The 24,567-nt window shown below is 41.3% G+C and overlaps 1 protein-coding gene across 1 annotated transcript; it reads left to right on the plus strand.

Moving 5' to 3' along the window:
- Positions 1-22,721, plus strand: LOC143654023 (cytochrome P450 2C18-like). Its single transcript, XM_077125485.1, has 9 exons — positions 1-249; positions 1,414-1,576; positions 1,748-1,897; positions 3,581-3,741; positions 4,826-5,002; positions 7,193-7,334; positions 10,565-10,752; positions 20,222-20,363; positions 22,159-22,721. Exons 1-9 carry the CDS (start codon positions 46-48, stop codon positions 22,338-22,340), a joined length of 1,509 nt encoding a protein of 502 aa, XP_076981600.1. The 5' UTR covers positions 1-45; the 3' UTR covers positions 22,341-22,721.
- The last annotated feature ends 1,846 nt before the right edge of the window (positions 22,722-24,567 follow it).

The following is a 24,567-nucleotide window of genomic DNA, read 5'->3' on the forward strand; positions in this document are numbered from 1 at the left end:
TCACAATTTGACTGAGTAGGTAGTGATATAAAGGCTTTGAACTGCATGTTCATAGCTACCTTGGTACTAGAAAAGGCTCTGATGGAGCCAGTTGTGGCCCTAGTGCTCTGTCTCTCCTGTTTGCTTCTCCTTTCCCTCTGGAAACAGAACTACGGGAGAGGGAAGCTTCCACCTGGCCCCAGGCCTCTCCCACTTATTGGAAATATCCTACAGATAAATATTAAGGAAATCAACAAATCCTTATGTAAGGTAAGTAGGCTTTTCAATTAACTCCTGAGAGTAAATAAAATGCATCTTTGGAGGCATTGTGTCAAAATAGATGCTAGGAAGGTCGAAGTTCCCCTATAGATTTTGTTGTTTTCATTGCTTTTTTGTTTTTGTGTCTCTGTCATTGTCAGAAAGAGTAGAATAACGTAACGCATTTTGCGAGAAGAGAGACATTTAGGTCACTGTAAGGTAGGATCAAATTCACAAAGTGATCAGGCGGTACAAGAGGGAGTACTGCTGCCCTTCATTGCTTCACAGTCCTTGGGAGTGATTTCTAGGCTGAAGTTTAATGTTAATAGAAGTATTTTTGTTTTAATTCAAGAGGTCATCTACTGTATAAACCATATGTTTTGTCCTGATGAGCCATGAATATTAAACATCTCTGAGACTCACACGAGGCATGATGTCGAGGAAAGAGTGATGTGGACTTGGGACTGGCATAAGTGAATGAAAGGAAGAAATCATGACACAGGGCCATGGGGTGGGAACAGAATCCTTTGGGCTCTGCAAGAAGCTGCTGCCTATTGGCCTAGGAAGGCAGCAGGATGGAAGAAATTATACTTCCACGAGATGCTGCAGGTCCCAGCACAGTCTCTGTGGAGCCCTCTCGCTTTCTGTGCCAGCAATATCAGCAGAACTCAAATGGGATCACCTAGAATCATCTAGCATGGTTTTTAAAAATAGACACACTAGGGCTTCAGCACAGAGCAACTGAACAGTATCTTCAGGGGAAGAGGTTCCCTGGTCTTCCCGACACTGCCAGCTGGGTATTAGTCCAAAATGGGCATTGAGAACTGATAAATTCATCAGGCATCAGAGGTTGATAAAGCAGGGTTCAAATACGGGTCTTCTATGTATTAGATGGGGACTATGGATACAAAATTTAAATTCTCTAAATCTCAATTTCTTTATCTGTTAAATGGGAATAAATAAACTTAGCTTAAGCTATTGAGGATGCCATTGCTTGACACATCCTAGAGACCTTCCAGAAATAACCAACGGGCTTAAGTATAAAATTCAGAATTTTTAAACTGTATGTGACAGAATAAAAAAAATGAACAATATATTCATAGTATCAGTCTGTATAATATAGAGACAAAAGAATCACTTCTTTGCTAGAATCTGCATCTCCTATCCATTTCCCAGCTCTCTGAAATCTATGGCCCTGTGTTTACTCTGTATTTGGGCTGGAAGCCCACTGTGGTGTTATATGGATATGAAGCAGTGAAGGAAGCTCTGATTGATCATGGAGAGGAGTTTTCTGGAAGGGGAAGTTTCCCAGTGGTTGACAAATCTTCTAATGGATTTGGTAGGTGGATGGGTGCCTGTGTGGGCAGTGGTGATGGGGGTGAGGAGCGGGGGACTGAAAACAGAGACTTGGAGAGCTCCTCAGGACAGCCTGGTCACATTGCTGCCCAGTATCTGCATCCTCTTCCTTGACTAGGATCGCCTTCCTAGTATCCGTGTCCCCTGGTTGTAGGAATCGTTTTCAGCAATGGAAAGGCATGGAAGGAGGTCCGGCGCTTCTCGCTCATGACCCTGCGGAATTTCGGGATGGGGAAGAGGAGCATTGAGGACCGCGTCCAGGAGGAAGCCCGCTGCCTTGTGGAGGAGCTGAGGAAGACCAACGGTGGGTGACTCTTTCCTCTGTATCACTGATCTTCAGAGATTGTCCTCTTGAGGGAGTCCTTGAATGACATCCTTGGAGACATTTCAGGGGCAGCCAGATCTCTCCTATGGGTAGCGTCATCAGCCCTCAGGTGGAGCAGGGCGGGTTTGAAGCAGAGCCACAAGGGAACTTTTGTGTATCTTTGCTTGTGTGTGTGTGTGTGTGTACACAAGCATGTGCACACGTGCATGATTGTCCATAGAGCAATGGTATACAACACTTGTTTAACCCTTTTGTTTCTTGAGATCTGTTTGTTTACTTGCAAATCAGAACATCATGAAGATAGAGGGGTTTGAGTCTCATTTTCTCCAAGAGTTAAAGAGAAATATATCCCCATAGCTTCATCGTGCACTACTTATTCCAGAAGATTCCACCAGGGCACTTATCCAAGGACACCATGGGAATGGCCTCATCATTTCCCTGAAGAGCATCAAGTACACACAAAGAAATCCCAGAGGCTTCCCAAATTATCCTTCATCTCCCTTGGGAATGTAGAACCTCTTCTGAAAGCTTAGAGCCTTGAGTGTTTCTGTTTGAAATGGCATCTTAGCAACAATTGCAAAAGGGTTCCTGTTATTCAATGTCCTGTAGTTCCTTCACAACACTAGATTTCAGTTGACCTTAGTTATTTTTATAGATGTGAATTTGTGGACTTTCTGAATCTAAAGCTTATAGATCATTGATTGCAAAAGTTTCACTTACAGATCTCCTACCAAAAAAGAAAACTTTTCCTCTGCTTTAATTTTTTCATGTGTATGATGATGGAATAAACTAAACGGTGGTGAAATTTTAAGAATTATTATGAATTGCTGTATTCTTTTGATGTCTAATATAGAGAAAAATCTCAGAAATTGGCAAAAAGTGCAGCTTGACCCCAATAAATTAATTTTGGGTTTTTGATAGATGATAAAGGATGCCACTAGATCAGGATATCTTTTGTTTTCTATATTGAAATGAAGAAATAATGGGACGGCATTCATGAATTTAACCTGTTTTGCTTGCCATAATTGTTACTTAAGTTTGAAGGAAAGAAATTCTTGATTTGCTTTTATTTTAGGCAAACAAAATTTCTCATCAGTTTTATTCATTTTTATAATATTTCTTCTCATACAACATGGATGGCTTTTACTTTCTGACATTGGTTATTTCAAATATTGAATATACTCCTAATCTCTTTCTCTTCAGTCTCCCCTCTGTGGTTCAACATTTCGTTCCATCAACTACTTGTTTTAAAATATGACATGCCTAACTATTATCTTGCTTCCTATAGTAATGCTTAATACTCTACAGACTGTGTAGACAAATGTGATTCTGCATTGATGATTCAATTATTAGGTGTTTTTAAAAGGGGCTTCTTTACATTGTTTTTCTTTTTCCCTCCAAGACATCAGGCATGTTTGGTTAGAAGGGGATAAATAAAGGCAGTGGAGGTAATGGGATATTTGGAGAAAGTGTTACTAAACAGTGAGAATGGAATGGTCAATTCAGGTTGAGGGAGAAAGTGATGCATTGATTCTATATGCTGAAATTTTGTTTGATAAGAGAATTCCGAGATATTCTAAAATGATCTTTCCCTGTTATCTCAAAGTTGGAGTTTTATATGCACATTTTAATGGTGTTTTAAAATTTTTTCCAATCTTTTAGAGTCACCCTGTGATCCCACTTTTATCCTATGCTGTGCTCCTTGCAATGTGATCTGCTCCATTGTTTTCCAGACACGTTATGATTATACAGATCAGAGTTTACTTAACTTAATGGCAAAACTCAACGAAAACATCACAATTGCGAGCACCCCATGGATCCAGGTGAGGCCAAAATCCTTTTTCCTGGGAAACCACTTATTCTCTTTTCTCTGACAAGTTCTAAGTTCTATGTGGATCAAATTGTGAAGTGAGTATTTGAACATTGCAGTTGTGCCCAGAGCATGACATCAGAGAGCAAACTTCAGGAAAACATAAGCAAACACATTATTTACATGGAAGAAAATGCATGTCCACAATAATAAGCTTGGATTAAAGTCCACTAGTGTTAATGGTTTTTCCCTTAAAACCCAAAGACCAGTTTCCATAGGGTACTTGGTGTGTTCCCAAAAGCACTCTCCTAACACTCAATGAAGACCCAAGATCTTTGCTGATCGGCTTTGGTTCCCCACAAAACTGGTCCTCTCAGTGAGACCTCTTCATCAGATTACATGGAAGAAATGTCCTAATATATCAAGGAGGGAGAATGCTTGGGACCACAGCTGCCAGGAAACACTGACTCAGGTACAGGGGTGATTGATGCTTCAACTGCGATCGTCGCTAACAAGGTTACTGTGTTAGTGATGACAATGTGATTGGGTGTCATGGTGTATGAGGTGTGCTAAGATGGCCTATCCTCTGCCTAAATTGCAATTATATGATCTTATAGTACCCACTTAACTGCTCTGGAGCACGACCACTTTAACTTTAAAATGCTTAAGGTACCTAACAATCCCTCCATGCTTTAAAATACCAATTATATTTCTGAAGCGGCTGGATAGAAATAGAAACAGCAGGCACTAGCTGTGAGCTCTATATCAGGTTACCCAAACTCCCTTACCCTCTGTCATCTACAAAATGTGACTCATAGTAATCCATGCCATCCTTCATTTCAAAGTTGTAGGAAACAATCCCTGTAAAAACGTGAATATTGCTATAAAGATGCTTTTATTTTGTAAAAATGATTTATGTGGATAGGAAATGATCCTCTGGTCAAAATGTTCTCCTTCAAATCTGTCAGCACAGAGAATTCAAGATGAAGATGCTATTTTATTCATCATTATAGCTCTAGTTTTTAACCAGAGTTTGGGATTCTGGCATATATGTCCTCAATTTTTTTTTTTAATTTATGTGTCTTTTTCTCTTTTAGTTGTGCCATGCTTTCCCCATTCTCATAGATATTCTCCCCGGGAGTCATAAAAAAATACTTAAAAACCTGGAATTTTTAAATAAATATGCCCTGGAAAAAATAAAAGAACACCAAGAATCTCTGGACATTAACAATCCTCGAGACTATATTGATTGTTACCTTATCAAAATGGAACAGGTAAAATGTGAAGGAAAATTCAATTATTTGTTTGCTTGTGTACTGGTGGTCCCTTGGTTAATTCTGTATGTACTGGTGATGTTTAAAAGGTCAGACAAATAATGCTTGACAAACATTTTGTGTCTCTATTGTGTGCATGGATCTGCACTAAGAATCATGTAAGATGTTACAATTGAATTGTTAAATGAAGAGAATACATGGGTCCTGTTCTTGAGGTATTAATAACCTACCTGAGGAGAAACAGAATGCGCATTTCAGATGAAATGGAAACAATTACAAGGTTAGAAAATACGAAATAGCAAACATTAAAATGATGATGGAAAATATCATGGCACTCAGTATACGGGAAAGTGAGAGGGAAAGGCTCCACCAGAGGTGTCTTTCAAGTCCTTATCACTTTCCTCGACTTTAATATATGAGACTTCCAGGCACTCAGACCCTTGACTTCGGCATCTCGACTAGCCCCACCTTGCCCTTCCTCGCTTACAGGCAGTTGATGCCCAAACCTCTTGGTCTTTATGTTTGTTGTATCTCTTCAATTTGTTATTCCTACCCATTCCTGCACTTGTTTCCTAGACCGAGTTGCCTAATAGCTTGCACCTGGAATACAACAGTGCTGGTCCTCCTTGTATTTGTGAATTCATTCTCTCCCTTTGTTCCATTCTAGGTTGCACTACTTTGTTATATTTTGGACAATTTAAACGTCATCATGAATCTGCAGGCAATACAGAGTCCCCATAAATTCTTGAACAGAAGAAAATTGCAAACTCCTGATTCAGGATTATAAAATCTTGCATGCTACAGCCCTAATTTGCCCTTTTCTATCAACTATTTTTAGTCTATGAATTAGATAAAATCCAAATAATAATGGCTTAAGAAATAGTTTATTTATATCACAGCCAATGAGTCACTTGGGTCAATTCAAGGCCAACACAGTAGCCCTGAAGCATCATGAAATCAGGTCCCTTCCATTTTTCTTCACAAAATTTCCTATACAGGCCTTCATCTTCATGCTTATAGCCTCATATCCCAAGATGATATCTGCCCCTCTCTGTGTTCACATCTGTGTTTTGAGTCAGAAGTAAAGAAAAAGTGTCCCCAGCAGGGTTCTGCTTATATCTCATTGGTATGAGCTATATTGCATGGCCATCAAAATTCTAAATTAGGCTGGAAAATGAAAATTCTAGGCAAGCTGGGTTTAAAGTTGTTCTGGTTTGCTAGCTGCTGGAATGTGATGTACCAGAAATGGAATGGCTTTGAAAAAGGGGAATTTAATAAATTACAAGTTTGCAGTTCTAAGGCGGTGAACATGTCCCAATTAAAGCAAGTCTATAGAAAGTCTAAAGAAATTCTATAGAAATGCCAATCTAAGGCATATAGGGAAAGATTCCTTGATCCAAGAAAGCCAATGAGGTTCAGGGTTTCTTGCTCAGTTGTAAAGGCACATGGCAAACATGATCAGGGTGTCTCTCTCATCTCGAAAGACATGTGGTGAACACAGCCTCATCGGCTAGCTTTTTCTCCCGGCTTCCTGTTTCATGAAGCTCCCCAGGAGGTGTTTTCCTTCATCTCCAAAGGTCTCTGGCTGGTAGATTCTGGGGTTCTCTCAACTTTCTGTAGTGATTCTATGGCTCTCTCCTCATTCTCAAAAGGTTGCTGGCTTGTGGACTTTGCTTTGTGGTTCTACAGCATTCTCTGCTTTCTCAGAAACTCATGGCTTTCTCTCTCGTTGTTCTCTAGCTTTTTCCAAAGTGCTTCTTCTTTTAAAGGATTCCAGTAAAACCAATCAAGACCCACCTGGAAAGGGTGGAGACATGTCTCCACCTAATCAAGTTTAATACACACACTTGATTGAGTGACATCTTCATGAAGATAAGCTAATTAAAGTTTCCAACTGACAGTACTGAATAGGAATTAGAAGAAACAGTTGCTCCCACAAGGTTGATTAGAATTAAAACAAGGCTTTTTTGAGCACATAAACCTTTTCAAACCAGCACAAAGGGGTAGTAAATAAAGATTGGACCAATTAACATACAGTCTCTAATATGACTTAAAATAATCTTTTAAGCACGGCACTCTCCATTTTCTATATTTTCTTAACTTTATAGTAATATGTGCTATTTTGAATTGATTGCTTTTAAATATACAGACAAGTTAATTCATCAAATAATTTCACCAAATCATTCCTAGGAAAAACACAATGCACAGTCTGAATTCACCATTGAAAACTTGACAGTCACTGTAACTGATCTATTTGGGGCTGGAACAGAGACTACGAGCACCACCTTGAGATATGGACTCCTGCTCCTGATGAAGTACCCAGAAGTCACAGGTATGACCACAGCTGGTGCACAGGGTGATTTCCAGAATAGAAGTTGACAAGATAGTGCCTGTGTGCTCTCTGTTGACTGTGTTAGAGAAGATCTGTTATTACAGCCTCCAAGGTAGTTTTTTCAAATTTTATGAAGAAATAGAAATGAGACACCTTTGCATAAAATGGGAAGTGACTTAAAGGTGTGAGAACCATGGGAACAGGAGTTGAAGCTGTGACGATCTAGTGCACTATTTCGATTCCACAGGAGATGATTTGCTGCAGGCACATTTGCATCGGCCTAGAATTGCATAATGGTGTTGCTTTTAGTAAAAAGGCCACTTGGATGGTAGGTATGTTCTTATAGAAATCTCTCTCCTTATTCTGAAAATACACTGTTGTAATCCTGGGTCAGGGAAGATGGAATTCTTCCTTATTGAAGCTTCATACTTCAATTTCTGGAAATTCTACAAATTTAGGGAAGCAGCCTGGGAAAATGTGCACAGTCTGGCAAGCATTCTAAACAGTTAGGTTCATAAGGAAGGTTCTGCTATTTAGGCAGAAGATGTACCTAGGATATTTTGTTATTTATGAAACATGCATCCAAATTTACAGTTCTTGTCATCATAAGAAGTTTTTATTTTATCAATACTTTCAGTTTTTATAAACCGTTCAATCTTAGAAATTTACCTTTAAAGAGATTCCGATTATGCATAGCAGATTAGTAGCACACATTATCTTTTCCTGCATCAGGATCTTACTGAAATAACTATAAACTAATGTTAAATGACAATTAGGACTTTTTAAATTTGGAGAAGAGGGAAACAGGAAACAGCCAATAAATCCTCAATAAATTTCTATAACACAGATAGCAGATGGCGATGTGACAAGTAATTCAGCAGAAAGGATGAAATGTAACCTAAATGCCAGACAATAAGGTTTTATCAATAAGGAGAAGACGATGTGTGCCCTTGCAATACCCGCCAGCCTGGCATTTAGAAGTACAAAATGTTAAAGAAAATAGTGAGAGAAGGAGGCCCAAAATAGGAGGGTTTCCCCACCCAAGATTCCTCCACATTTTCCTTTCACATGTGTTTTAGCTAGGGTTCTCTAGAGAAACAGAATCAGCAGGAGATATCTGTAGATATGAAATTTATAAATGTATCTCACATGACAACGGGAATGTAGAGCCCAGGGTCTCTAGGGCAGACTGAAAGCTGTCAACGCCAATGAAGGTCTTCCGAGAACTCTCATGAGAAGCTGGCTGAGCACCCATGGGAATACAAGGGTCCAAGGTCTGTAGGGCAGGCTGCAAGCTGGCAGCTCTGAGGAAAGTCCTCAACAAACTCTCAGGAGAGGCTGGCTGGACTGCAAGAGTGACTCTCTCAGAATCCTCCTTAAAATCCTTCTGGTGATTAGATTAAGTGTCACTCATTACAGAAGACATCCCCTTAGCTAATCATGAATGCCATCCGCTGTGGATACAGCCAGCGTGGTCCTGATTTAAGTCCATGAAATGTCCTCATAGCAACAGACAGGCCAGTGCTTTCCTGACCAGACACACGGGTACCACCACCTGGCCAAGCTGACACATGAACCTGACCATGACAGCATGTCATTCCCCCTTCCTCTGCCCATGTAAAGATACAGGTTTACTCTAGAGAAAGTTCACTAGAAGGACCTGCACTTAGGGATGGAAGCAGAGACAGGGAAGGAATGAAGTGGGGGGCTAGTACAGAATACAAACAGCTCCAGAGGAAAGACCACTTTCCCACATCTAGATAGAAAATTCTCAGCAAGTGTCCAGTAAGTGAATGAAGTACAAGCATCCATCCAAGAGACAAGGTCATGGAACTTCAAACAGCAGGTTTAAGAAAAAATCATTAAAAATATCAGGGACGAAAATCAGTTCTTATTTACTGCTTTCCTACAGAAGAAGATACCATGCAGCACGTATGCCCTTCTCTCATTTCCTAATCTCTCAATATCATATTTGTATTATATGTAAAGAATAAAGAATCAGAACGGCATCAGAATTCTCATGAGCAATTGTCATCTTGTGTATCAATAGATACACAATTTTTATCCTTTCTTTTCCTTTTCTCATAAAGGCATTGGAGGATTTGCTCCATCCAAATGTCTGAAACCAGATCAGAGGAAGTCATGGGCTCTAGGAATTAGGAGACCTCATGTAAGAGAATGGATGTTTCAGGGGTGCTGATGGGCACCAAGCCTAGGAAAGAACCAGTTAGAATGAACTGTGTGGGCAGAGCAGATGTGAGGGAAGACAGCAGAAGAGTTGTGACCAACTGTCTGAGATCTGAGCATATGAGAAATTATTACTAGGAGTTTGAAACATTTACAGGATTAGTTGAAAATAAATCTAAGTCTTCATCTAGAAAGTTAAGAATTGGGGTAAAGATGTATTTTTAAGGGAAAATATGTACACAAATGAAACTATCATAATTATCTTTCTAGAGAATAATATGTATGTAGTCATAAGTATGTAAGGAATGGATATTGATATATCAAAACTTGTGTTATAAATAATTTGGGGAAAAGAGGGGGGGATGTGTGTGCTTATGAGTCTGCGTGTGTGAGTGTGTGTTGGTGGATATGTGTCTGCATTTTGCATAGGGTAGCGGTAGAGATGTAAATCCCTCATCTCATTCAACAAAAAGTCATTAGATACTATCTAAAAGTGGTTAATTAAGGAATAGTGGTACAAAGTGTGATTATTTAGAAATATGAACATAAATTTCAAAAGAAACCCCAAGAATGGTTCAAAATGGCAGGCTTTTTTGATGTGAGGAGGATAGAGAAGGTACTATTGCAAATTGCACACAGACACACGAGCAAACACATATGTCCATACAGATCCAAGAGTAGAATTTAAAACACTATGTATTATTTTAATATAAAATTAATATTTGATTTATGGATTTCTTTCTGCAAGGAAAGTAATTTTTTAGTTAATTGTATACTATTTATATTTTGAAACATCTCATTATTTCTATGTATTGGTTATCCTGAATTCTAACATAGAGGGATTTGCAGAATTGTATCAATGCCTAACTTTTTAGAAATGTTATGTTGTAGCAATTATTTATCTAAGTCAAGGTGTACTTCTGGGCATATAACTTATGTTTATAACCATGTTGGGACACTTTCATACTTCATGTGATCCTGAATTTCTCTGACCAATACGCATTTTTCTCCTTTGCCATCACTTCTTATTTGTGTCTCATCAGCTAAAATCCAGGAAGAGATTGACCGTGTGGTTGGCAGACACCGCAGTCCCTGCATGCAGGACAGGAGCAGCATGCCCTACACGGATGCCACAGTGCATGAGATCCAGAGATACATAGACCTCCTTCCCACCAGCCTGCCCCATGCCACGATCAAGGACATTCAATTCAGAAACTATGTCATCCCCAAGGTGAGATTTATTTCCCCTACACTGAACCTCAGTGCTTTTGAAGTTCTCACGTTCACAGTATGATTCCAGTGCTCTGCTCTCAGGGGAAATGAGAAATGTGTCATCATCATAAGTATGACAGCTTGATGGATATTGTGTTGTTTCCAGTTTGGGATGATAAAGCTTTATAACAGAGTTTGATATTTGCCAGCCTAAGTCAGCCAGATTTGTTGTTCTTCTTCAGTATGGTTCTGGCCACTCTTAGCTGTTTAATTTAATATCAGCTTGCCAATTTCCTAAAACCCTCTGCTAGGAATTTTGTTTGTAGGAATTAGATCCATAGATCAAATTGGAAAGAATGACTTCTTGACATGTTGAATCTTTCAATTCTTGAATATCATATATGCTCCCATCTTGTGGGTGCTTTCTCCAATTTTCTCAATAACTTTTGTTCTCAGTGAAGTAGCTTACACATATTTTTTAGGGTTTTTTCTAGGTAATTAATATTTTTGATGTTATTATAAATTGTATAGGAATTTTAAATAACCTTTCCATTTTTTTCTGGTATATGGAAATTAGCTTTATTTTATTATTTTAATGATAAATCTTTGTGGCCTTGCTAAATACACTTAATATTGCTAACAATTTAACTGTAAATTCATTTGGATTTTCTATGTACACAATCCTGCAGTCTGAATTAATATGTGTTTTTTCCTTCGTTTCCAATTCTCATGACTTTCGTTTCTCTTTGCGTGAGTGCACTGACTAAGATTTCTAAGATACTTGTTGAATAGAAATGAGCATAGTAGCCATTCTTGTTTTGTTTTTGGATCTCTAGGAAGAAATGGGGATTTAATATCTTACCATTGAAAATGATATTTATATATATATTTTGTCACTGTTCCTGATCAGATTAAGAATCATCCCCCTCTTCTCTTATGTTTGGCTGCTTTTTTGTCACCAATAGGCTTATAATTTTATCAAATGGATTCTCAAATATGACCATATATTTTGGCCTCTATTCCCTCACTGTGGGTGTGTGTGTACATACAGACATCTAGATTTTATTTGCTACATTTTATATTTATATTTATATCCATAAAACATATTGACCTGCACTTTTTCTTTCTCTAGTTTCTCTTTTCAGATTTCTGATATGGAGGTAATGCTTGCCTCAAAAAGATTCTGTACTAGAATCCCTTGTATTTTTTTATTAAAGGCCAGAGATTTTATATGAAAAATGCAGAGGCTCAGATAATTTTTGTCCTCTTCCATAATGTGTTCATCCCTTCTCCAACAGTATATGGAATGATGTAACATCTCTTGCCTGCCTTCAAAACTGGAAATGAGTACAGTCTAAAATTTGCTCCAAGTTTCTTCCTTCTCTGGAATCATGACACCAATGCCTTCTAACACATGGTTTCTGTATTTATTCAGACTTTCTCATTGATATGCTACAAGCTCCTTTATCCCAATGGGTGACAGCAAATATTACTGTTAGAATAGAAATTGAAATAATTAGAAATTCTATTTTGATGCTAAAGGAAGAACTGTGCATTTGGTAAGAGTGCAATTTCTATACCATCTCTGGGGAAGAGGGAATTGAGGCCATGACCAAGAGACAAAGGATTGTAAGGTTTAGGAGGTGAAAGAGAGAAGAGGCAGACCAAGAAACCATAGAGTGAGTGAGTTTATTCCTGTGCTCCCAGGCAGAGCTCACAGAATTCAAGGTAGGGAGTTGTGAGTTCAAAACCTGGGTCCTGGTGTGGGTGGTTTTTAAGCAAGGGGGTTAGGTGAAGTCTAGAAGGGGCAGCACATTTTACACAGCTCGAGTCATGGTGACCTTCCCTGTTCCCCCGACCTAACATTCCAGCCTTTTTGTGATAATAGGGCGCCGAGACCTTTCTGGCTACTTTCTGCTGCATTGGGGTGGTGTGGGGTTATAGGCCCGAATCGTCATAGTCAGGAGAGTGGGGAGGTTGGCTATAGGAATCTGGTGAGGAAAGCAGGTGGTGATAATGATGTAGGAGCATTTGGTTGATTGCGACCCATGACAGTTTTTTTATGTGTCCTTGAAGGAAGTTGAGGGGACAGGGAGCTAGGAGAAAGCAAAGACAGATTAGAATAATTGGTCCTAGTAGCGGGAGGAGCCATGTCACCAGGGGCAAAGACAACCAGGTTAGGGCAGAGTTGGTTCCCTGTATGGTAGAGATCTTCTTTTAGTTTGTTTAGGGTGTGAACATTTTGTTCTACCAGACCCATCTCATTGACATAATAGCAGCATTCTTCTTGGAGGAATATGCACGTCCCTCCTTTTTCGGCTGTTAACAGGTCCAAGGCCTATCAATTTTGAAGAGTCACCTGGGCCAGTGAGGTAAGTCGACATTGCAGAGAAGATAGGAGTTCTGATGTTGATTCCAGGGCTACCTGTAGTCGAGTCTTGAAGTTTTGAGAGGTTAAAATACCATGTCCTAGCACTCCTCCTGCTGCTGTTGAGGCTGCAACTGAGGCAGCCAGGCTGACGCCTACCAGGATAGGAAGGAAAGCAGCCCTTTTTGAGTGAAGGGGGGGCAGTAGCCAAGTAAGCTCGGATTCACTGTGGAGGGTTAATTGAGGAATCATGGTCACCAGGAAGCTTGGTCCTGGGGTAATGGGGTTGAGGCACTTGGCAAGAGTCCCATTACACCAGAAATATTGTCCTTTAGTGGCGTGGGTGGAGTTGTGGATGGTGACGTTAGTTTGGCATTTGCTGTGGAGCCCTGCTTGGCTCATGGTTGTGTGGGTGAGGTAGTAGAGCCTAAGGGGGTAGGGAAGGTTATTGGGCTGTGGTTCCCATAGGGGGATGTTCTTTAGGGTGGTATGGCAGGAATCAGGGTTATGATTGTGTATTTGGGTAAGATTTATAGGGACAGCTGCTAAAAGGGGCCTTCCCAACAAAGCACAAAGGAAACAGTGGGTTACGTTGGAAAGTATTTGTGTTTGGTTGAGGAATTGTAAGGTGTGTTGGAGGATTTGAAGCCATGTTTGAGGGGCTGTTGGGGCAGAGAGTTTGGCGAGGTGGTTGGAGAGGTTCTGCGATAGACACCTGGGTATGAGTATTATTTTTGAGGATATACTCGCGATGCATTTTAATGGTGCTTACGGGGTACCGGGACCAGCCGCTGTTATACAGTTTCCCTTGAACCCTCGTCACCCATCTAGTGTCCCAGGATCTGTAATATTCATGTAAAATCATTTGGAACTGATGTAGAAGAGTCCCATCCCATCATCAGCATCATGTATTTTGCATGACCAATAGGGGCATTTCCCCATATATGTCGTTATACTTGTCCTGGTTGCAGTAAGTTTTAGTTTGATCGTATGGAAAGCAGGCAAATGGCCCTCAGTTGCTAGCGGCTGATTTAGGAGTTATGCAGATGGTTAAAGTTTGGCTGCAGCCCGCGAGAGGGCTGTCTTCTGCAACAATTAGATGACTGGTCGATTTGCTGTTTTGGTTAACAGTTTCCCAGATTTTGAATTGCTATATATAGGAAGTGCCCTCAATGGGGGTTAGGAGGGTGAATAGTGCAAGTGAGGTGGATGCGAGTGGGCCCCAGAGGGTGATGGATGTATTGGCTTTCATTCTGTTTGTATACCTTGACCCGTGACAGGTGGTGCCAAGAGGGGTCGCCAGGAAGTTATATCACCATAGGAGTGGTAAGAATCACTGTGTGTGGGCCCGTCCATGGCGGTTGGAGTGGTCCATGTTGGAGCTGTTTAAGGAGTATTTTGTCTCCTGGCTGGGGCCTGTGAGGAGGATCAGCAGGATTAGTTTCCCTGGATTGTGGCAGGAATCGATTGGCATGTTCCTGCAGCAAATGCCAGATTAAGGAGAGATATGGTAAGTAAGAACCCAGAGGAGGAGGTTGCACTGGCAGATGGTGATTGAGTAGGAACGGGCGGCCATACGTGAGCTCAAAAGGGCTTAAGAAAGTAGGTGGTCGTGGAGCGGTGTGTAGTCGACCCAGGACTGTCATAATTCAATGGCTAGTTTGGTTAATTGTGTCTTGATAAGACCGTTAGCTCATTCCACCCTTCTTGGGGGGTTGTTATTTGGCAAGTGGGACAGGAGGAGCAGACTGACATTATGAGGTGAGTCAGGGATGGGTGATGGAATAAGGGCTGGAGGAACCGTGTGAGGGCCCTGGATCTGATATGAAGTGACAAATGTACCTGAGAAAGAATATCTGGGGCCTGTTTGGTTGGGAGAGCCACCTCGTTATCAAGGAAGATCCAGCCCTCTGGTGTAGTAGAGCCTCCCTGTGCAAGGAGGTTTTCACGTTCCTTGGAAGAATAGGTGGGTTGGAGGGAGGGGAGAGCAAAGAAAAGAATTGGGGCTGGAGGGTTTAAAGGTGAGAGTTCTTTGGTCAGTTCCCATACAACAGCATCGGCCTAGTTATTTCTGCAGGTGATTTCAGATTTATCTGTTTGGCGTCATTTGCAATGGATGATGGCCACCTGTGATAGTAATTGAAGTGCTTGAAACAGGCGTTGGATAAGCTTAGCGTTAATTACAGATGAGCCCTTGCTCCTTCCAGATGGCTGAGTGGCAGTGTGCTACCAGAAAAGCATATCTGGAGTCTGTGTAGATGTTGGAGGATTTATTTTTGGCTAGATATAAGGCCCTGGTGAGAGCAATTAGTTTAGCCTTTTGGGATGTGGTTCCCTCTGGGAGCCATACCGCTTTAAGTATTTTGGTGGGAGAAACTATAGTGTATGAAGCCCTGCACTTTCCCCGTTAGTCTATTGTTGAGTTGTCATCAATAAAAAGGGTGAGGTCTGCCTGTGACAGGGGTGTGTCTGAGAGGCCCTGGCATGGAGAGGTGAGTTTTTTTTTATGATTTTGGTGTAAAGGTGAGTGGGCTGTGGAAAGGGGTTTGATAGGGGGCTATGAGGGAGAAGAGTAGCAGGGTTGAGGCCAGGTGAGACAGAGAGTGTGAAATCTGAGTTTTCTAGGAAGAATAAGTGAAATTCCTGGAGACGGGAAGGAGTGAGCAGAGAGAGAGAGATTCATGGGATAAGAGGTCTTATAAATGGTGGGGTGACAGTACTTGGAGAGGCCTACCCTGACTAAGATTAAGAGCTGTATGAATTAGGGTGGCGGCCACAGCCAGTGCTCGGGGTCAGGGAGGCCACCCACAGGTGGTGGGGTCCATTTGCTTAGAGAAGTAGGCCATTGGAGTATAAGTTGGTCCCAGGGGTTGGGTTAAGACTCCCACCTCTATTCCTTGTTTTTCGTCAGTGAAAAAGAAGAAGGGCTTGTTAGGATTTGGAAGAGTGAGTGGGGGAGAATGAAGTAAGGCATTATGGAGAACCAGAAAAGCTTTGGCTATAGTAGAGGGGTCGTTCAGGGGTCCTGTGGGCATCACCTTGGCTACTTCATAAAGAGGTTTTGCTAGGAGGGAAAAGCTGGGGACCCAGTGTCAGAAGAACCCCACAAAACCTAGGAAGGATAAAATTTTTTCAGCATTTTCTGGAGGTTGGAGTTTTTGGAGGGCTTGCTGTCTGTCCACTGTTAGATGTTGGGATGCGGGAGTGAGACGGAGGCCCAGGTAGGTGACGGTGGAGGAAGAGAGGAGAATTGAGCTTTGGCGGGGGAGACTCAATATCCTTTGTTAGCTAAAAAATTTAATAGGGTGGCTGTAGCCTTTGTGGAAGTTTCCAGCACTGCTGGAGGAGAAGGGGAAAGAGGAGGGTAACATGGCGGCGAGTGCGCCGCCAGAGGGAGAGGAGGGTAGAGCAGGGGAGAGGAGGATAGTTTCCCTAAATATGGTGGAGGCCCTGGTCATTTAAAGGAAGATGAATCAAGGGGGTCGGAAAAGGAGGAAGGTTTATTGGACTGTTTGTCCAGGAGTGAGGCCAGGAGTTTTTTTGGCTAGAAGAACCTGAGCCATAGAGCAGGAAGTGCAGAGAGAGGGGCGGGAGCACAGAAGAAAAAAAGCCTGGACATAAGGAATTTTGGCCCATTTGTCGTTCCTCTGGCAAAAGTTGCAGAGGTGTCTAAGGATATTAAAATTGAAAGACCCATCCTCAGGCCAATGAGAATCATTGTCCAATTGATATTGGAGCCAAGCCTTTTTACAAAAGTAAGTGAGGCGTTTTGGCCAGATGTCTGGAAGTAAATACATTGTTGATAGGTTAATCAGGAGACAACCCAGAGGGGTAGAGGATTTGGCTTTTGAGGATTTGCTGCCCATATCTGAAAGGAGATATGGGTCTGAAAGAAGAAAGGACTCGCCCAGGGAGTGTCGGCGTCCCAACGCCCTGAGAGAGTCCTCGGAGCTCTTACAAGCGGGGGCTGGTCTCCCCAGGGGACGTCTCCCCCTAATTTGAGGCCCTTTCAGGTCCTGGACCTGAAAATCAGGAGGGAAAGGAGAAGTGGGGCATCCCCACGACTTTTCAAGTCCCGGGAAAGGGTATGAGGTTTGTGGCCATCCCCATTCACCTCAGCCCTTGGAAGAGAACCTAACATGAATTCACGATTTTTGGAGGGTAATTTATGGACAAGCTCTCTTGGAACAGTGAGACCTGACAGCAGGGCTAGGAGGGAAGGGACTTACCCAATTTGTGGTGGATGTAGTGGCAGACCAAGGGATCCCTTGTCGCTGGATATGTGGAGGAAAGAGGAGAGAGGATGCCAGGTCGCCCCTGGCCAGGCGGGTGGCACCAGCGCTCTCCTCCCAGATTTCGGCACCAAAATGTAAGGTTTAGGAGGCAAAAGAGAGAAGAGGCAGACCAAGAAACCATAGAGTGAGCGAGTTTATTCCTGTGCTCCCAGGCAGAGCACACAGAACTCAAGGTAAGGAGTTGTGAGCTTGCCCCTGGGTCCTGGTGTGGGTGGTTTGTAAGCAAGAGGGTTAGGTGACATCTAGAAGGGGCAGCACATTTTACACAGCTCGAGTCATGGTGACCTTCCCTGTTCCCCCAAATTAACAAGGATCTTGCCTCAATCAAGGATTAGGATTTCAAGTTAACTCTTCTTCACCTGAAGACACAACCAGGAAAAGCCTTTTCTTTCTTTAATACTTGGTTGAAAATAATTATTAATTTTATTTCCCCTCCCATTACAAATTAAATTGGAACTTGACTGGAACTCAGATAGGGATTACCCATCACATCTATGACCTCCTGCTGGAGGGGAGCAGTGCATCTGCTAAGTGGCACCCATTCTGGTTTCTGCATGGGGCTCAGGCTCCACCGCGTGCCTTTTAAACTTAGAATGTCCAGACCCCAAGGGAACAGCACCATCTCTTCTGCATGGGACAACCCAGTTAAGGAACATGTGGCTCCGGGTGGTTGGTTGTGCCCCTCCTACCAGTCAGATAAATAATGTATTTTACCACAAGGTGAAGTCACTGATTAGGTGGAGATCATGATCAAATATGAGAGTCTTTAAATTTTTCTGGTAACAGGTCAGATAGTAAATATTTTAGGCTTGAGGACCATAAAGTCTCTGTTGTAACTACTCAGTTCTGCTACTGAGGCAGGAAAGCACTCACAGACCAAAACATAAAGGAGAGAGGAAGGCTGGAGTTCCAACAGTTATTAACTGGCATTTCAATTTCATATATTTTCATGTGCCGTGAATTCTTCTGTTATTTTTTGGTTTTTATTAGTGAAGTCGGTAGGTTTGCCAAAAAATTATGCATGAAATAGAGACTTCCCATATAACACCCTATTATTAACACTTTGCATTAGTGTGGTACTTTTGTTGCAATTCACAATTTTTATAATTGTACTATTAACAACATTCCATCATTTACAGTAGGGATCACTGTTTGTGTTGTATAGTCCTATATAAAATTTGTTTTGCTAACAACACATGTATAACCCAAAATCTCCCCCTTTTAACCACATTCACATATATGATTCAGTGCTGTTAATTGCATTCACAATGTTGTGCCATCATCACCAGCATTCATTACCAAAGCTTTATAGTCAACCCAAATAGAAATACTGCACAATTTAGGCATTAAGTCCTCATTCTCTACCCCAATTTCAGCCCCAGGGCACCTATTTCTATGATTCTTCTTTTTAATTTTATTTATTTTATTTTATATTTTAATAAATTTATTTATTTATTTAATTTATTCTTTTACCCTGTTCCTTTAGTTTCCTTTGTTTCTTTTCATGTTTGTTTCCTTTAGTACATTGATGTTTTTGAACAAACCAGCCAGTTTTCGTGTAAAATCTTTCCGTCTGGTTTGTGTGATATATTTCATGGGATTAGATTCCAACTATGTGCTTTTGGCAAGAAAACTACATAGATGCTGGTTTTGTCCTAAGGTGGGGGCACACAATATTAAGCTCTTGTTATTGGTGATGCTAGCGAGGTTCCTCACTTAGTTAGGGTGTCTGCCGGTTCCTCTAATGCAGATGTGCAGTTTTTCATATGTAATCAATAATATTCTGTGACATGGTACTTTAAGACCTGTGAGCAAACCTTTCACCCAACAGATTTAGCCTTAATTGATGGTCCTTGCCTGAATTGGTGGTCCACACCTGAATTGTTGTCAAAAAGATGATATTTCTAATTTTACTCTCCCTTATTCAGCTTGTATTCATCTGCAAAGAAAGCTGTTTCATATTTTTATTATTTTTTAAAATTGTGAAATATAACATATATTCAAAAAACCAATAAATTTCCAAGTACATTTTAACAAGTAGGTATAGAGCAGATTTCAAAGTTTGGTATGGGTTACAGGTCCATGATATTTTATTTAGCAGCTCCATATACTGGAGACCAACAGAAATATCAATATAATGATTCAGTGTTGAAACTTATCTTTTCTGTTATACTCCTCCTTCTCTTTAAATAGCATATATACATACAAGCAATAAATTTCAAAGTACATCACAATAGTTAGTTGTAGAACAAGTTTCAGAGTTTGTTTGGGTTATAATCCATATTTTTAATTCTTAACAAATTTCTTAACAATCTTAAAAACAGTTTCTTAATTGTTAAGAAAGCAAATCACCTTATTAACATTGAACAGTTGACCGTATAAGGGTCACTTTTAATTATGTTAGACTTCTATTCTAAAAAGCCCTATGAACAAATTCTTGTTACTTCTGGCCGCTCTAGAGCCAGTAGAGACTTCTATTTTAAACCATAATTTGCGTATAAGATGTGTAAAACTTGAAGTGATAAAATAGAGCAAGTGCTGCCTAGTCCAGCTTGGTTATAAGAGAGAGGATTCAGAAGGTTCAGCACACAAGTATTCAAGGGCTCAGTACTGCAAAAGTACTGGCCGACACTTAAGCAAGATCATTGCCACTGGCCTTGAACTCATCATGGCTCATTACTTGGTCTGTCTTGCTGGAACTGTCACTCCTCTTCTTTGAATTTGTATTTCCTCATTTGTAGATCAAAGAAATTGAACTAATTTCCTATATTTCCTTCAGCACGATAAACTTTTTATAATTCACCTGATCTATCTGTCCATTCCAGGGGACAAACATAATAGCGTCGCTGAGTTCGGTGCTGCGCAACAACAAAGAATTTCCCAACCCAGACAGGTTTGATCCTGGCCACTTTCTGGATAAGAGTGGCAACTTTAGGAAGAGTGACTACTTCATGCCTTTTTCAACAGGTAATAGAAATTTACATCCATCTCTACTTCAGGGGCAAGACTTTTAAGGGATCAGTTCGAATTTGCATGCTGCCTATCTTGGGGCTGGGAGAAGTCTCTTGATGCACAATCACGAGCACCACACCAATGCCAGGCACGTTCCGACCACAGGGTACATCTGTATTCTTAGGCGATTGTTGGGTCTTTGGGGAGCTGACCAACTCTTTCAAAGTGAGGAAGCTAGAGAATGAGTTGATTGAATTCTGCCACCAGATGTATCATTGAACTATGCAATAGCTCTTTCTAGAAGGTGAAACTCATCCAGAGTGTCCACATCTCTCCCAAGAAAAGCACCACAAATACCAGAGTTTTTTTGAGTATTTTCTGCATGGTACCCCTCACCCAAGGATGAAATTAGAGACATGAGTATTCATAGGCAGAGAATAGGCACCCAAGGGACTAATACCACACTTAGAGAAGCAGATGAGTAGACTCATCATTATAATCAAATCTGACCTGTGCTGTGAGAGGGAAGTACAGGCCACACTGAGGGCAAGAGGGGAAGTTGCCTGCTTTCTGCTCTTGCAGGCCCAAGTTGAAGCACAAAATGGATTAAGTAACACTTCTCAAGAAGAAATGGCATTTCAGCTGTGTCACAATGGGCAGGGAGCAAGGAGAGAAGAGAAATAGAGGCATGATTACAAAAGCAGTGGGCCAGAAGGAAAGAAAATTTCAGAAATGCTTGCCAAGAAACTCTGGGATGAAGGAACCCCTGAGAATTGGCATGATGCCATCAATGATTCCAGAACCCATTGTTCTTCCTACTTAATGATATTTCATTTTTGATAAAGGGGTCTCCACTGCAGCAGTATGTGCTCCGTCTCTGGTCAAGGAACTGCCTTAAACTCTACAATGGCTTTTGATGCTTGCTTTGCATCTGGCACTGTGGATGCCAAAATGGAAAGGACTGAACCCTCCCTTCAAGGAATGCACATTTTAGAGGGGTTGATAAATAAATAAACAGAGAATTATGACTCAAAATGATCCATGTTTATGATGCTGAAAAATCCAACAAAGGCAAGATTCTACAGCCTGAGGGGTCACAAGGATTATAAAGAGGAAATGACATCTGACCTGAGTTATGAAGGAAGCACAAGAGAAATGCTTGAAGCTGCCCAGTGTGCTGAAGACTGATGAAGAGTGTGTATGGCTAGAGCTGAGAGTTGAAGGTGTGAAGAGTGGAAGAAAAGGTCATGGAGTGTCAGCCTGGGAACAGAATGTGAAGGGCCAGGTCAAATAATTTGAACTTAACCCATAGCACAGACATAGGAACCATTCAGAACTTGAAAGTGAAGTAATAGCATATGATCTTGAACGTCAATGAGGAAAAAAATCTTTAGTTGAATTTGTACAAGAAGTAGAAAGGAAAATGCAGATACGTGAGTCTCCTCCTCTTAGTCCTTCCCCCATCATCCCACCTGGACAAGGATCATGGATATAATTCTCAGAAACTGTTAGCAGAAACTTGCAGAGTCAAAAGAGCCTCTGTAATGTGGAATACTCAGTGAAGTGCTTGGCACAATGCAGGTATTCAATAAATACTTTTAGAATGTAGAGTGCCCCTTAGGAAAGATATGAGATGACCAGCAAGTGTCTCAGTCTTTCCGTCCCTCTTATCTATCCAGCCATCCTTCCAAACATCCTGCCTTCCATTCGCCCATCAAGTATATTCTTCATAATACAGTTACTGAGTGTTATGTGGTGGTTGAGAAACATGGTATTCAAGGAATACCTTCCCCTGTGTTTCTATTTCCAGGAAAACGAATTTGCGTGGGTGAGGGCCTGGCCCGCATGGAGCTGTTTTTATTCCTGACCACCATCTTACAGAAATTTTCCCTGAAGTCTCTGGTTGAACCAAAGGACATTGACATCACCCCACTTGAGTCTGGGCTTGCCTCTGTGCCACGCAGGTACCAGCTTTGCTTTGTTCCCATCTGAAGAAAGGTCAGGCCACTTGCCTTCCGCTGTGGTGTCGCCTGCAACTTGCCTCCTCTGGGGCATCGTTCAACTCCCTCCCTCTACTGGGACTGCCTTTGCTGACCTCCCCTCTCCACATCTCCCCATGCTCTGAAGATCCAGGGAGAATCCAACCTCCTTTAAGACTGTGTTCCTGCATTTTACTGCACACATTTACCTGCTATTCTCCATATTCTGTAATACCTATATTGGCCACCACATACCTTAATAAGTCAACTGGTCATGAGTCATTACTGTGCTATCACTGTGAAATAGAGGGAAAAAGTGATTAGTGTGTGTCCGTTCATAACCATACACTATTCTGCGCATTCTAAAGAAAATATATTAATTTTTACTGGGTCAGTTCTGAATTTTCCTTCTTTTCTACATAATAAAGTATTAGAAATGAAAAAGTTAAAAAAACAAAACAAAACAGTCCAAACAGGTTGTGCGAAGGGGTGCACCAAGGCAGAATATATGAGAACTGGACTGATAAGCTCTCCTGGATGAGTGCCGCATCCAGTTACTGGAGATTTGAGTTTGAAAGTGAGAGAAAGTGTCAAGGAGCAGCTCCACTTGAGGGGATAATTGAGAGGATCAGCCACGGGGAGGAATGACTATGAAGGTATCAGAGTTCATGTCCCCACGCTGGTTCTGCTGCCAACACAAAATGAAGATTTGAACTACTTTGATACTTCCTGTTTCCTAACTGAGGTTCAAATATTGATAGATGTTTCCATAGTGCTAATCATGCATTCTGGGTGTTAGCCTTCTCTCCCGAAGAAGAGAAAAGTGTCTCTTTAAGATATCATCAGGCTTTATTCTTTTTTCTAGTTTCACTACTAACATAAATGTGGTGGTGATTTGGTCCTGAAGTTATTAACATCGTGTTATCTCCAAAATATAGATATTTGAATATTTTATACACTTCAAACCACAGTAATCTTTTTTCTTCTTCTGTCTTGAAGTATAGAAATGAGAAATGTCACCACACATTACCTTTCTCTCAGAGATGAGGGGAAGCCACTTAAACTTCGGCATGCATGTGTACATGGAATCTGCCAGATATTCCAGGAGAATCTCCTCCTGTCAAAATCCATGAATCCTTTCACCATGTAATTTAGCATATTCGCCCTAGGCTGGGTCCATCCATGTCTAGTGCCCCCTTGCCCACAGGGCTCTGGGAAGTGCAGCAGTGCTCGCCTTCTCAGGGAAGAGGGAGGTGGGCATGGGTTACTACTGCACACCTCAGCCTGTCTCACAAGTAGACCTGCCTGAGTCCCTGGAGCCCCCAACTCCTCATCTGGAATGACGGCCTGTCTCGTTGTCCTGTTCACACTGTGCCTTTGGGCTTCACGGTTGCTGTCCTCAGTGCATCTTGGGCTGGCCCTTGGGTGGCTGAGGCCTTACAGCTCAAGGTAGGGAGTGGAGGGAGCTGTGCCCTGCTGCAGGCTGAGATAGCCATGCATGGGCTTAGGTTGAGTTGTTTCTCTTTCTTGAAAATTTTTAATTAGAGATGTTGCAGTTTTATAGAAAAATCATGTAGAAAACATAGCAGTCCCATATACCTCCTCCTGTCCCGCATTATTAACACTTTGTCTTAATATGGTACCTTTGTTACAATTGATGAAAGAATGTAAAAATTGTACTATTAACAGTAGTCCACAGTTGACATTAGGGTAGATTTTTTCCACATACCACCCTATTATCCACACCTAGCATTAGTGTAGTATATTTGTTACAATTTTTACAATAGTGCAGTAATAACTATAGTCCACAGTTTAAGTAGGGGTTCCTGTTCAACAGTCCTATGCTTTATCTTTTAATTTTTATAATAGCAATATATTTATGACCTACAATTTCCCATTTACCACATTCACATATAAAATTCAGTGCTGTTAATTATGCTCACCATTTCATGCTACATTCACTGACATCCATTTCCGAGATTTTATATGTGGGAATATCCATAGGAGGATGTGGGAGAAGAGAACATTGTTGAAGCCTCTAGTACTGAGAAGAAGAGACTTGGACTTGAGGCCCCAGCCAGTCTCAGCCTACAAACAAAGGTCAGGCTGTGTGATCCAGAGCATGGGTGAGAGCCCCCGCCATTCTGGGCTGATCAGGTGTCACAGTTGTCATAGTTGCTATAACACCACACCTTCAAGATCAGCCCGATCAAGGTTTGTAATAGGTTCCAGAAATAAGA

Source organism: Tamandua tetradactyla, chromosome 13, assembly GCF_023851605.1.
Source record: "Tamandua tetradactyla isolate mTamTet1 chromosome 13, mTamTet1.pri, whole genome shotgun sequence".
In the NCBI taxonomy this organism is placed as follows: domain Eukaryota; kingdom Metazoa; phylum Chordata; class Mammalia; order Pilosa; family Myrmecophagidae; genus Tamandua; species Tamandua tetradactyla.